Source organism: Lutjanus erythropterus, chromosome 7 (genome assembly GCF_056507025.1).
Source record: "Lutjanus erythropterus isolate fLutEry1 chromosome 7, fLutEry1.hap2, whole genome shotgun sequence".
NCBI classification, from domain to species: Eukaryota; Metazoa; Chordata; class Actinopteri; order Lutjaniformes; family Lutjanidae; genus Lutjanus; species Lutjanus erythropterus.
In genome coordinates this window covers 39,131,087-39,145,446 of record NC_139323.1, presented here as the reverse complement: position 1 = coordinate 39,145,446, position 14,360 = coordinate 39,131,087, and the positions used below count along the sequence as shown (strand labels likewise).

The window sequence follows — 14,360 nt, the reverse complement described above, 5'->3', positions numbered from 1 at the left end:
TCAGAGGCAGGTTCATTGCTGTCACTACTCTGACACGCCATCAGATAGAGCGGATCTTCAAAATTTACACTCCTATTTTAAGATGCCTCATGAATTATGGGTTCAGTTTTAAATGCGTCACTGGGAGGCCGATCTGTGCTCCTACCAAGACGTCACCAAACACACACACACACACACACACACACACACACACACACACACACACACACACACACATAACCTATATTAGCAACTTTGTCGTGGGTGTCCAGCCAAACCAGAGTGAGCCAGTAAGCAAGCGTAGGCATGTTTTTCTCTTTTTTTGTTGTCCATCACTACACAACTCTGTGATTTTCTGTTCCCACCTTAGCTTTAGGCAGGGGAGTCATTTCCTCTTTATGGAAGTCATTCGTCAGTTAAATGGAAACAAACCTTTCAAATAAAATAATATCCAGTTAAAATTTATTTAACTGGATATTAAAATACTCTGTTTGAATTATCCAAAGAAGCTATTAGGCAGTATAGAACTCATCCATGTGCTATTTTTGTTGTCTTTAAAATACTCCTTTGAAACTCCCCGCAGTGAGTTCATCTGGCTCCATTCTGTCATCTCAGCCTGGCTGTCCAAGCAAAGAGAGGTACTCTTGGGAGTGGCCTAATTTAAACTCCTCCACTGTTTATAGATATAAGCTGATTGTATAGCAAGTTTGGGCTCTGTTTATTTAGGCTTGGGCCCTGTGTGCAAATGGTAATTGGTGTGAGTAAGAAGGACTTATTGGACTGGTGTTGACATCCCGGAGACCATTAGGGAGACCGCAGACCAGACCGACCCAGTGTCAGAGGGTTGAGCTCATCTTTTCCATCCCCTGTTCTGTGGCTGGAGGGGAGGACTGGGTTTTCAGAGGGGGCTTATAACAGGGGGGTTGACTCAGGATGGGGTTTGGGGTCAGAGAATGGTCCAGGCTGATGGTGTTTGTTATTAAAACCTGGTGCTACAGGGCAGAGGGGCAGTGGGAAACGTAGCCATCCTATAACTTCAAGTTGCAAATCTCTGCATGTCAGTTTGAATTTTGTAATGAAGTGAGCCTTTTAACTGGGGATGGCTCAATACCACTTTTTCAGGTCCAACACCAAGATGTATCCTGCCGATACCCAGGCTGTACCAATCCAGTATTGTCTTTTTCTGTCTCTTAAACAGTAAAGCTGTTAATAACATATTTGTATGGATGCACTTTGCTTAACCCAGCCATCTTAAAAACCTCATGCTCAAACTATGAAACAGATATTCTACTCCCATGAAAGAAGAATTACATAGCCCACAACATGATTCAGTTATGCAATACTGCTGGTTCTCTTTATTTGAACTTTTCCATACACAGGTTTTTTATTTGTTAGCAGCATTCAAACTTTCAAAATTAAATTTAAATGTATTGCATAAATTTCACTCAGCTGTTTTTCATTTTTCTTCCTTGAGTTTAAAAGAACTCCACACAGCTGACATGAAGACAGGTCTCACTCATGTTCTGGCCACTGTTAGTGTGACACATGCTGCTCATCTGTGTTACTCGTGGCACGTCTCTGTCTTTACAGAATGTTGCTCAAAGTTCAGTTAAGCATTTACACAATACTTTAGGATAATGGCTTGTTTTGTTTTCCCCTGTGTATTGCAAGCCTGGTCGCCCACCAGGCGTACATATTGGGGAATTTTCTTTTCAGGGGATGTATTTTCAATATGTGTTAGAGGGTCTGAATTACACATGTAATATTTGTCAGTTTAAAAGATCCAAGTCAAGAAAGTCACAATTTAATTTGTGGTTGTTGAAAATACAGCATTCAAAGACTGTACATTGTCAGATTCGTTGTAAAACCTTATTATATTTCTTAAAATATTATATTTTCTTAAAATGTGTGTTGAATAAATGACTTACTTATAACAACATATTACACATATTATTTTCAAATCTCCAGTCAGTTTTTAGTACTGGCTTAATGTAGGGACCTATGACTGATACAAAGTTGGACTGAATATCTAACAATGAAGAATAGAAAAGTGTCCAGTGTACCATTTGTCAGAGGGAACAGTGTCAAAGTTCCTTCTATTCTAACTATTGCCATACAAACTTAGAGTAATGAGTCATACAAAGGTATGTGTACCCCCAGCGGCATCAGACTAAACAAGCCAAATTCACCTATGAGCTGGCCGTCAGCCTCCTCAGCATCATTAAGTAATTAGGAAGTGGGTGTTAATTACATAGAAAACTTTGCTTCTTGATGTAGTGTGTATGTGTTTCTGTGTATGTGTGTGCCTAAACCCCCTGGGCAGGGCAGCTAGTGGGGTAATGACACAGAACAGTACAGTATGTCTGTCTGGCAGTACTAACAGACAGAGAGCATCATGAGTGGCTGGATAGCACGTAGGCACTCGACATGGCACCCTGCCATCACCACGCCTTATTGCCCCGCATGCCTTCCCCTACCACTGAGTGGAGAGTGGATTGTTTTGGTTTGACTGCACTCACTGCTGCCTAATCGGTGGGTGGGTGTTTGTCTGTGTACGTTTAATGACTGCTGCCTAATCATCATCCCTCATCAGGGCACTTTGGGGGTGGGGAGAGATGGAGTCGGGTGGGGGTTTGCAGGGATGTTGCCTCAGCAGTATGCAGGAAATGGCACAAGGCTTTGGGACATGAGACGTGACAGTTGAGGCATGAGCCCAAGGAAGTCCCAGTATAGAGATGACGTTAACCGAGAGGCATCATGTCTGTAAAACACCTCTGTGTTGACATGCCTAAAGCTGAGGGTAGTGTACTCCTGTTAAGTAAGCAGTGACAAGGGTGTAAGGATTAAGTTTGCCAAGGACAAAATGTGAAATATAGGGTTTGTCTAGTGAAAGGTGACAAAACATAAAAGAAGAGCATGAATGACTATATATTTACCGCTAGCTTGTGATAGTGTTGGCTAGCGGAGCAGTGAGTGAGCGTGATGATTTGATAGTAGGAGAAAAGTCGCCCTTCTCTCTTCCTGTTGGCTTGGTTCACCCCACCGCATGGTCATGTGCCACTGGGCTTTCCCTGGTCCTCATTGCCCTGCTCCTGTAGTGCTGAATTAGTGTCATCATCCTGCTCACCTTAATAACCATGAAGAGAGATAGAAGCTCAGTGAATTGGTTTCTCTTTTTCTTTTTTTATCACTAATTTCCATACTACACAGAGTTGTGGACTAGTTATGAAACAGACTTAATTTAAGTCTGGTTTCTCTAGTGACCCACATAAACAAACAAGACCATCAGCAAGAAATTTGGCTATTTCTATGTAATTATTCTTAATGCATGGGTTCTCCTTGAAATCCAATGGAATTACTTATGTCATGACTTTCACGATAAACCTTAGTATGAAATCAATAGAATGTGAGGTGTATACTCTTCCTGGGGAAATATTATAGTGGAAGCACTTGACACTACACCGGCAAATATATCCTGCAATGCAAAGCAGTAGTGATGAAAACAGCAACAACATGACAGACAAAGTCAGATGACAATCAAGGCAGCTCTGTGTAAATTCAGTAATGCTTTAATTTAAATGTAAGTAAGGTTTCCATGGTTACACATCTCCAACCGGCAAGGAGGCTCTCAGAAAGTGATGTTATATTTGCTGACCAGTGCATCCATAAAGAATAATAACACTGTTTATTTACACAAAATAAACACTAAAACAATTTAAAACATGGCAAAACTTACAGTTTTCCAATTTGCTGGTATTTATACATCATTGAGCTTGAAATGCGACTGGCAGGCATTCGTTAACAAAGCAGTCCAACCGGGTAAAATCCACACCCGTTTCCATCAAAAATAAACTTTTTATCCACTCAGCTCCTTTGTCCTTTGAGGCTGGGGGCCAATGTAATGGTTTGTACTGCTTCTCTCACGTGGCATCAGATAGTTTGGAGCCAGTACATGCTCAGTAAATAGTTTCATCCCCCGAAGAAGCTACCAATTAACCAACCAACCAACCACAACATGTCAGCCCTAGTTCCTTGTAGCGCCTTTAAGTTTTGCATCCTGGCACACTATGAAGTATTCTTCTACATTTTGTTCTTGCTGAGGCCTATAGCCAGCCAGATATTTTTTTTAATGATTAATTGTTTAGTCTTTGAACTGTCAAAATATACAATTGTCCACCCTATGTTCTCAGAGCTCAACTTGGTGCAGCTAGATGGCTTATTTTGTTTGACTGTCAGCCAGAAAACCATAACTTAGTTACCATTTGCAAAGATATGAAAAACAGAAAAGTTTTGTCATTTTCAGATGATAAGTAATTAATCAGGTATCACGATTGCCATTGGTTTATTTTTTCTTAATTTGTCTTATAATCTTGTCAGTTCATCAACAGATTGGTTCAGGACTGGCTGTTGCCAGTGCAAAGGGAACAACATAATTTGTGCAAGATTGCTATTTTTATTTTATGGGGAAATTGAGGATAGAACTAGAACACATTTGATAAATGATCAGCGATTCAGGGACCTAAGGTGGCATCACCATACCTCATCCTCCACTCCCAAAGGTTCTTCACTTGCCAGATGATAACGGCAGTTTGCTGCTAAATGCAGCTTTCCCTTCGTAACTGTATTCATACAGTAACAGAGCGATGACCCATTTGAATGCATCTTGCATTTTTTGCTGTTGGTGGAAACAGTTTGGGACCTGCAAACAGATGCAGAGAGACATCACTGAAAAATAGCCAGATTAGAGCAACACTGCACCCCACAGGCGAAAGGCATGAGCAAAGGTGGAGAGAAAGTAGGTCAGAGGGAGGGAGGTGTAGGGTATGTGTATGTGGGAGGGGGGTAAATGGAGACAGACGCAAGGTACAGGTTAGGGGAGAAGAAACAAGCGAGGTGGACTGGGTGTTTCTCCTTTGCGTCCACTACTTTTGAAATAAACAGGCTCATTTTACACTAGCTGCTGTCTGGGAGGTATATCAAATGTGCCAGAGATGAGAGCATCCTTGCCCATAGTCTATTTCTGAATAGTAAGTGCTGTCTGTCTAAATGCCAGGGAGACTGCTCTCCTCTCAGGAGAGAGTGTTTTACTGAGATAAGGTCCGGAGAACGTGTAGCAATGTGCTTGAATGTGACAATGAAGTGAAATGTCGTTGGTGTCACTGCAGGTATCAAGCTTAGTCTTTAACGCTAAATTATTATAGGCCACCTGAGACTGTCATAGCTAATACTGGGATTAGTTTTGCAGTGACCCAGTCTGAATGTGACTGAGCAGATTCTGTGGGCCTATCTGGATTCTTGGAAGTCAAAAATAGATAATGTTTTTTATCTGGATACGTATTTTCACTGTGTTTAATGAATGTTTGTATGTTTTTGTGATGCAACTGCATGCCCCTCCATGGAATTTGGAGTTACTGTCCCTGTACTCTTCATGAAAAAGGAAAGTTAGAGCAGTTGCAGATGTTGACCAGAGATGGAGGGGTTGATAAGTAGAGAAAAGAGCACTGTGTTCAAATAAACAGCAGATGGCGCCAAGAGCACATCCTTTTGGGACTTAGTAAATTAAGGTTTTTTTTGTTTTGTTTTTTGTTTTTTTGTCCAGTTCACCTGTAATTGAGAATGCCAAATGTCACTTTTTCTAATAATGTTAGTACTACCCTACATTTAAAAAATGCTATTTAATCAAATCAAATCAGATGCTTCATAGATTAAGGATATCAAACTTCAGAGGAGAGAAAAAAAATCAAATCATGATATCATGACAATCATGACATTGGTCAGGCCTCTTCAGCTAGAAACCCACAAGCTAAATATTGCCCTTTTGAATTTTCCTTTATATATACATATACATATAAGCCTTATCTCCCAGCCCTACTTTGTTTTCAGCATGTGATCACTGTGACTACTTCTTTGCCAATGTTCACTGTGGTTTGATACCTTTAGTATACTTGTTACTGTTGCTTGTTGTTGTCTACAAAATTGGCCGAGAATGTTTTTTTCACATTCAGAAAAAGTTTGAATGTCATGCACAGATATCTAGTATAGTTTTGTTTATCCAGACCCATCATCCAGAGGCACTTTCAGACTATTTAAACCTTTAAATTTTTAAAAATACCTTAACAAAAGTGTGGCAGAGATGAACAGTAAAAACATCTCAAATCTGTGACATGCATACATACAGTCTTAGTCAATGCAGTCTTTGTCTTCTGTACTGCAGAATATGTCCATGAATAGGGAAAACCATTCACTGTGTGTGCATTCGCCTGTACTGCAGTAAAAAGGACATGTTGACCTTCACTGCCCGACTTGTCTGGACTCAAAGCCCATTGTACCACATTACTATTCTCCACAGGTTGTGTGTAGTCATGTGTAAATGCCTATGCCCACCGGTACACTCGCAGTTGTTAAATAATGCGTTAGTATCGGCATTGGCATGCATGCACATCCTCTGAGCAGCTCAGTCTGGCAGAGTCCTTGGTTACTCCTCATTCTTGTCTCCCTCTTCTCTTTTCCAGTGAAATATCTTTGTCATCCATTCGTCCTCTCCCCCTCTCACCCCTCTGTCTGGTGAGAACAAGGGGATCCATGAAAAGAGGTGTAAATGGCTGAGGAGCTGTGTACCGGCTGGTTTCGCATCGTTGCAAGTACAGTAGGTAAAACCCCTTTCTTGACCATCAGTACAGTAAAACACCTTGTCAGCAGTGAGAGCATGCATTGTCAGTGTACGTGAAAATAAGGGATGCAGGTCACTTTTTTTTCTCGTTCTTCTTTTTTTTTACATTTTTATATTGTCACTGGGTTTACTCCACATTTGTCACTGCCTGTGGTGAAATGGGTGCTGTGTGTTTTGTTATGAGTGTATCTACCATAGTAGAAAGTGTGGTTACTTGCTGTGTTATATAGCCTATATAACCACTTACTTTCACTTTTTTGTTGACCTTACTGATATTTTATTGCTGTAACACATGGATAGGGATGATTGTGTGTTTACACAGTGTGTACATTGTGTGTTGTTTACATAGCCACTGTAGTGTGCATCAGGAAACACTGTCATGCAGAGAGAAAAACAGAAAGACAGGTAGAAGTTGTAAGGGAGGAAGAAGTAGATATTCCCATTGCATTTAAACACACATCATTCATTCCCATGAAACTGCATAGTTCTCTACCCTTTTTAGATATATAGATATAGTACAGTACATGCACTTTTTTTCTTTCTTTTTGTTTCAAATCTCTCAATAGATATTTGCTACCAAAGCTGATCAGAAACAACATGAGTATGCCATTGGAATTGCATGCTGTGGTCTTTGCTGAGGTCACCTTGGTGGTTTATCTGTCACACTAACATAGTAAAGACATATCAATATTTCTTTTCGTGACTTTACAATAGAGAGTTGTTTCCCTCAATTTACAGTTTCGTGCCACTAAACTCAGGAGTTAATAGTAAGTGTCACATGACGTGTACATCACGTGACATGCTGAAGTGCACAAGAACAGCATTAACAGCAGGAGTTCCAGCTGTGACTACATAGCTGTTACTACTATTAGGTATTGTTGTTCAAAATTGAAGTGGTATACTGAACATGTTTTCTGTTGATTGACTGCTGATATTTGTCCATTTGTAAGTATGCGAGTGCTGATGTAAAGGCAGAAGCCAGTGGTATTGCATACAGTTGAGAATACCACAGGCAGTCTCAGTTCTCAATGGAAAGTTTGTTTCTGTAGATGTTTAAATCACAGCCATGAGCACACTGTTACTGTTAATGATCCTAACATGCTTTATTCATCAGTGTTTGCCACTCTTTCATTAAACCTAAAGCATTCAGGTCTAACTATGTTCTCAACAGAGGGATGTCAACTTATCTCACCCACTATTTGATACCTTTTGTTCTTTTGCGCATAAAAATGTCAAATGTCCTCTGTTCAGAGTTTATTTTACTCATTTTATTTTCACCCATCTCACCCCATTATTCCATAAAATATGTTTTCAAATCTCAAAGATTTCAAAGCCCTGTAATTCAAGAACCATTCACTGAACCATGTAAAGCACCATTTGGTTATTTTTTGCTATATACAAAAATCAAAATCATGTCGCATTTTTCTCCTCAAACTTTTATGTAACACTTGACAGCCAAAAAAAACTAGAGACATTTTGTAGTATTTTTAAACATGATTGAATTGTTGCAATTTGGACAATATGGACATGCATGTGAGTGAGATTTAGCGTTACAAAATGTCTAAATGGGAAATGGTATATTTTGCAGAAAATACTCACATATCTACAGTAACATAGTTGTGATTGTCTCTTCCTCTCCATAGTAAATTACATAAGTGTGTGTCTTTATTCAGGCTGCTCCACTCCTGCAGCTCCAAAACAGAGCTTATAGGGCATTAGGCTTTATTTAGCAAATCCCCCTCCCTTCCTCCTCCCTTCTTCTACATTCCTCCACTTGCATGACAGTGTTTGTCAGCTGCATAGTCACTATACACATCTCTTTTTTGTACAAGTAAATGGCTTAATATCAGCTCAGTACTGTTTATTAATGATATTACAGTGCAGTATAAATATTCACAATATTTTCACCTCTTCAGCAGTGAGGCCTCTACGCAATGGTAAATATCTGTCATGATTCTCAGTGAACACTAGATGGCAGTGCAGGAGAAGATGCTGGTTGTCTCACAGCAAAGGAAATTAGCAGGAGTGACACAAGAGGAGTGATTTAGAAGAAAATGGGAGAAGGAAAGAGAGAGTTGATGGGAAATAGAGGAATAGAGAGAGAACAGATGAGGTAGATAAGCAACAAAAGAAGGTTTGGGGGCGAGGGGGAGGGGAGTTAAAGCTGGGGGCTGGCTGGGAGGGTGGGGACCCTCTCTTCAGTAGCATCTGCTGGGTGTTAAGACAGAGGAGCTGGGTAAGGAAAGACAGACGGATGAAAGGAGGGAGGTGGAGAGTGTCAGAATTAGCCACATAGAGGCAGCTTGACAAAAATAACGGGGTAATAACAGGGAAAGGGGAGAAATCAGTAAATGAAAGAAGTGCCAAATGAGACAGAGAGAAAGCGAGCTGGAGGGAAGAATCACCATCACATGGGCTTCAGCATGACTTAGGAGGATTCATTGGGCATGGAGTGGCACACGGCTAGCTCTTGTTAAAGCGTGAGTGAAGACAGAGATAGACGAAGGAAGAGGAGATTTATTTGTCTGTCTGGGGGAAGTTAATTACCATTTTCCCACTCCCATAAACACACAGTATAGATCCATATATTCATAAGTCATCTATGTGAACTCCTATACACCACATACTCTGTACATACATTCTTATTAACTATTGCTTACCACGCAAGGTCAGGACAAGAGAGTGGTGTTGACTGTAAGTCAATTTATGACAAATGACTGATTACTGGGCTTCAATAGGAACGTTCACTAAAACTGTACATTTTACTGTGCATTAACAATAGGGCTGGATGATAAGGCTTATGAAATATGATATTTACACATTTTCTTTAAAATAACATACCATAAACTTTCAAAGAGTGCAGAAATATGATCCCAAGGTGTAAGATGGATTAGTGATGGGCAATATGGACAAAATAAAGTATCACAATATTTTTTACCAAATGCCTAAACCAGAAGCCAATACTGCAACAATATTATAAGAATTATAATTAAACTATTGTATTGGTGCTTTCAGAAAATATCAGCACAATATGATTTTTGGAGAAATAATCATCAATAATGTGGATATAATGAGTAAGTGCGTAAAGGCTGTAAATTATGACTTTGATTAAATCAGTGGTATCAATAAACAAATATTGGCAACGTTCAAAAGTCGTTATGAAGCAGTATTGAAGCCGAGTTCTCTCTCTTACAGATTTCTCACATTATTATGATACTTATTAAGTAATATTTGGAATTAATGCGCAATAAACAATTATCAGCTAGTCGTGAAAAAGACTATCAAGTCCTTGCTCTGTGAAAAATGTTACATTTGTAATACAAGGAGGAAAACCAGGCAAATAACCCCATGTAAGATTATATTTACATTTTGACTCTAATAATTTATGGACAAATTGTGCAACATTTGTAATTTCATTATGCTCTTATTAATAGAGTAAGTTTTAACAAAAGTATGTGTACTACTACTATATGATTGTGTTTAGTTTTTCTGACCTTTTCAACAGACTAAATACATTATTACCAAGTTCTTACAATTTGTGAAACTTATGTATATGATTCATAAAGAAAACTGCAATTTATTATTTCAAATAAATGTCAATGACTTAACTGAAATTCTTAAATTAACAAATTAAATTAATGATATCTTTGTTGATATCTGAACGTTACAACCTATTATATGACTTGTATATTTAGTAATATTTATTAGAACCCCGTCAATATATCAGTTGGCCGATATTAGCCTTTCTAAGGTATATTGGTCTAAATCAGTGTCAACATATATATAATCCCTATTATTTTTGGGCGTTTTTTCACAGAACATAAAGCAGATAGTTTATATTTCTTTTACATTTTTTAGTTTTAGGGTATATGCATCATTATTATGAGTACTTGATCATTTTGCTTAATCAGTTTAATATATATTTTATTATATTTGTATTTTTTTTAATTTATAGTTATTTATAATTATTGAAAATACCAGTGAAAGTTTGCTATTTTAGTGCCCTGCTGTCATTTTGAACAGCAATGTTGAACTACATATCTTTGTCACAAGTTTTTGGAAACCACATTCTTGCACATTCTTGCTTGATCAGCCGATATTTCGCTTTCAGAATTTTTTTACTTCTAATATTGGTATTGGCATCAACCCAAAAAAATCCAGTATCAATCGAGCCTTACTTAATAAACTTAATATATCTGTATTATTTAAATAATACAATATAGAACACTACTGTGGCTGTGATTGACTACTTCCACTACAACAATCACACTAATAATCCTAATAACGTCTCACTTCACTGTTCCACTTGTTGTTGTTGTTGTTTTGTAGGTTTGCCTAATTGTCAGTCTCCTCTGCTCTTTGGTTTGCTCACATAAACATTCACCCCCCTCCCATTTTTCTTCTTCTTCACTCTCTCCTCCTTCTCATAGATAATTAATTAGCAAACATGCAGAAACACAGGCGCGCACCCCTCTCCCGGGGCTGCTCTGTCATCAGGCCTTGCTGCTCATTGGCTGCAGCTGTAGCCTGCGTTGTCACAACGTCACGCTGATCGATCCTCGCCCCGGTGCAGTGGGAAAGGAGCACAGAGCCAGAAAAAGACAGCAGAGTGAAACAGACTGGCAGAGAGAAGGGAAGGTGGGAGGGACCGGGGGAGAAGAGGAGGAGGAGGAGAGACAGGACGGAGTGAAACCACACCTTATTCCTACGGGGGCGGGACACAGGCAGGGACACACAAGCAGCTACTACAGGAATAGTCACTGTGTGTGCAGCAGGAGGGTGCAGGGCAAATATTTTGTGCAGTGGTGTGTTATAATAGAGTCTGCATGTGTGTGTGTCCTCAACATGGGTTGTCGCTCGGCTCACACCTGCACGTTACTCTCTCTGTGAGCAAATAATTAATGTCATTCACCTCTGGGCAGGCTCGGCACACTGCATTGACATAAGGTAGGGTGCAGGGGAGGGGTGCATGTGTGTGTATTTAGCACATTTGTGTATGTGAATTTGCTCTATGTGTATGGTGGTTTTCTCTGTGCCTCTATTTGGACATGTAAATGTGTGTGTCTGTTTAGTGTATGCGCACAATTATTTGTCAGGCAAGAGAGGTTACTAATGTAGCGTTCTCTCGGGCCATAGTGTCAGGAGATTCAAGCTGTAAGCCATGTGACTCCACAGAGAGCGGCCTGGATTGGCTGAGGCCATCTCTGACCTCAGCAAACTGCCTCCACCCCCTCCACAACACTACCACCCCCCCACCCCACCCCCCTTCCAAACACACATACACACACAACCCTCCCTCCCTCTCACTCTCTCCGCCTCCCTCCCTCTCTCTCTCTACCCTGCCTCTTTTATTTATTTTTTTCTTCCAGTTAGCTTCCCCCCCACCTTTCAGCATCCTCGGCTGAATGTGTAGGTTAGAGCCGCAGTAGCAGCAGCAGCAGTGGCAGCAGCAGTAGGAGCAGCATCCTCCATGGCTTAAGCCCCAGCTCTGATCGGCAGCTCGCCCGGCCAGGCCCCTACCCCTCCTCTTTCTATCTTCTCTCTGTATCTCTCTCCCTCCTGGGCTGGTTGACAGGCGACGTCTGGGGGTGTCGGAGGCTCACAGTTAGCCAGGGCGTTAGCCACATGCACACGGCTGCTTTGCTGCCCATCAATTCTACTGTATCTCTGTGGTAACCGGGGGCTTCCTCTCTTCTTCCCCTTCCCACACCTCCTATATTCATTTCAGGCTCCTTGGAGATAGAGGAATGCAAATCTGCAACCATGATGGAAGGTAAGACGATTTTTTAAATTATTATCATTATGCTGTCCAGTTTTCTGTTGTAATTTAGGGTAATCCCCTTTATGTCCTTGTCCTACAATGCTGGCAAGCCTGTGTGTGTGCGTGTCTGTGTGTGTTTGGGAGGTTCAAATGTCATAAGCTGCCCTGCTATTTTGAGTGCATACATTCCGGTGACTTGCATGTTATTCTCAGGAAAAGGGCACAGCCACTGAATGTCTACCACAGAGGCACAATGGCGAGGCTAATTGAACCGTGTGTACCTTTGTGAGTGAGTGTGTGTGTGTGTGTGTGTGCATATGTCTGAGTGCCCCCCCAGCCCCCCTTTTCCCGCTTCCCATCGTAAAGGATTATTTGGATTTATTGTGCAGGAGGGCTTATGTGCCCAGCTGGCTCACTTGTATAAATTCTCTTTGTATGGTGTACTCTGAAACACACATGCACGCACATACACACTCATAGTACCGTATGACTCTGCTATGTATCTGCTCACACTACGTTGCCGTTTTTGGATTGCATGTCTGTTCAGGCGGATGCATGCGAACATTTGTACCCACCCATGGTTGGACTGATCCATCTCTGTTGGGTTCAATGTAGTGAGGAAACAGAGAATTGATGACTGTTTTAGTTTCATGTCCCTTTAATTGATGACATCATCAGGGGGAAGGCCAGTGATGGAGGGATGAATCCCTACAGCTCTGCAGCTGGCACACGAAACCTCCGTCCATCCATCTGTCTCATATCTCTTATTTCTTATCTTTCATATTGTTCAGGCATCCTGTATTTAACAAGCACTGGTCATTTGTTTGACCAGAACAACCTCAGTATGTTGACTTTGACTGAATCAACCTTGAGTTATGTAAGCTTTTATAGTCCATGATACATAGGCAACATTTTGAGGCAGTCATGGAGAAATAAGCATCAAACATTTATCAAAAACGTGTCTGTCAGTATTGCTTACAATATTAATCCCCTGCATTTACCTACTTTACCTGAAAGTGGTTATTTTTTGTCCAAATAGATAGACGATGTTGTCATTCAAGCCTGTTTATTTCGGTGCATTTTGTAAATGCAATGCCAGTGTGTCTGCTGCTGAGGAAGAATCTCATTAGCTTGTCGTCTGGTTGTGTTTGTCAGTATTTCGAAAGGAATGATGTGATTGCTGTGTGGTCATGTGGTGTTGTCTCTCAGTGATCTCACACCAGAGAAAAAAGAATTATGTTTCATAATATGGATGTAACAATACATTGATCTGGAGCAATATATCAACTCATTGTTTAATGACTGAATATTACAGATTTAAAGTGACAACATCAATCTGTATTGTCATCTCTAAGATATGCCTTTATTTTGAAATTCCATTGGCATGTCTGTATCAATTGTTGAATCATAGTTTAGTTGCCTTTTGTGAGATGATATAAATGTAATTGAATGTGTTTAATGGGCATATGATAATGTGTGTTATTGATCACAGGCCCCTGGATTGAATCAAATCAAAATCTTAGCAGACTTTTTGATGTCAGCAAATACTGTATCGTAATATTGTATCGTTCTCCAAGGAATTAATATAATATTGTATCATAATGAAAGTTATGATTAACACCTCTATTTCATGTGGATTTGAATGGTGGGTAGGAGCCTATGTATTTATTTTGGATTGACAACTCTTGGATAAGTCCTTTTCACACAGCCCTGAACTTATCTAGACATCACTCAGAAGAGCTGTATGTGAGAAACCAAATGTCTAAATCAGTTGGACTGGACATTAAACTGATTTGACCCTGCCAGCTGCCTCGTAGAAAGTATACGTAATATCAGACTGTGCCCATGTGTGAATAGAGCAGGTCATTATTCAGAGAATTCTCAGCAAGCAAGTGGGCATGTTGATGATGTTGCAGTGTTGCTGCCCCATACTCTTTTACTGCTTGCCTG

General features: G+C 40.2%; 1 protein-coding gene across 1 annotated transcript in view; it reads left to right on the top strand.

Moving 5' to 3' along the window:
• sgip1a (SH3GL interacting endocytic adaptor 1a) overlaps positions 1-14,360 on the top strand; it is a 96,755-nt gene that overhangs the window by 6,911 nt on the left and 75,484 nt on the right. Inside the window, exons 3-4 of the mRNA XM_084723731.1 lie at positions 6,492-6,629; positions 12,378-12,422. Of these exons, the coding sequence (XP_084579857.1) occupies positions 6,578-6,629; positions 12,378-12,422 (97 nt within the window). The 5' untranslated portion in view covers positions 6,492-6,577. The remainder of the gene's footprint in view (positions 1-6,491; positions 6,630-12,377; positions 12,423-14,360) is intronic.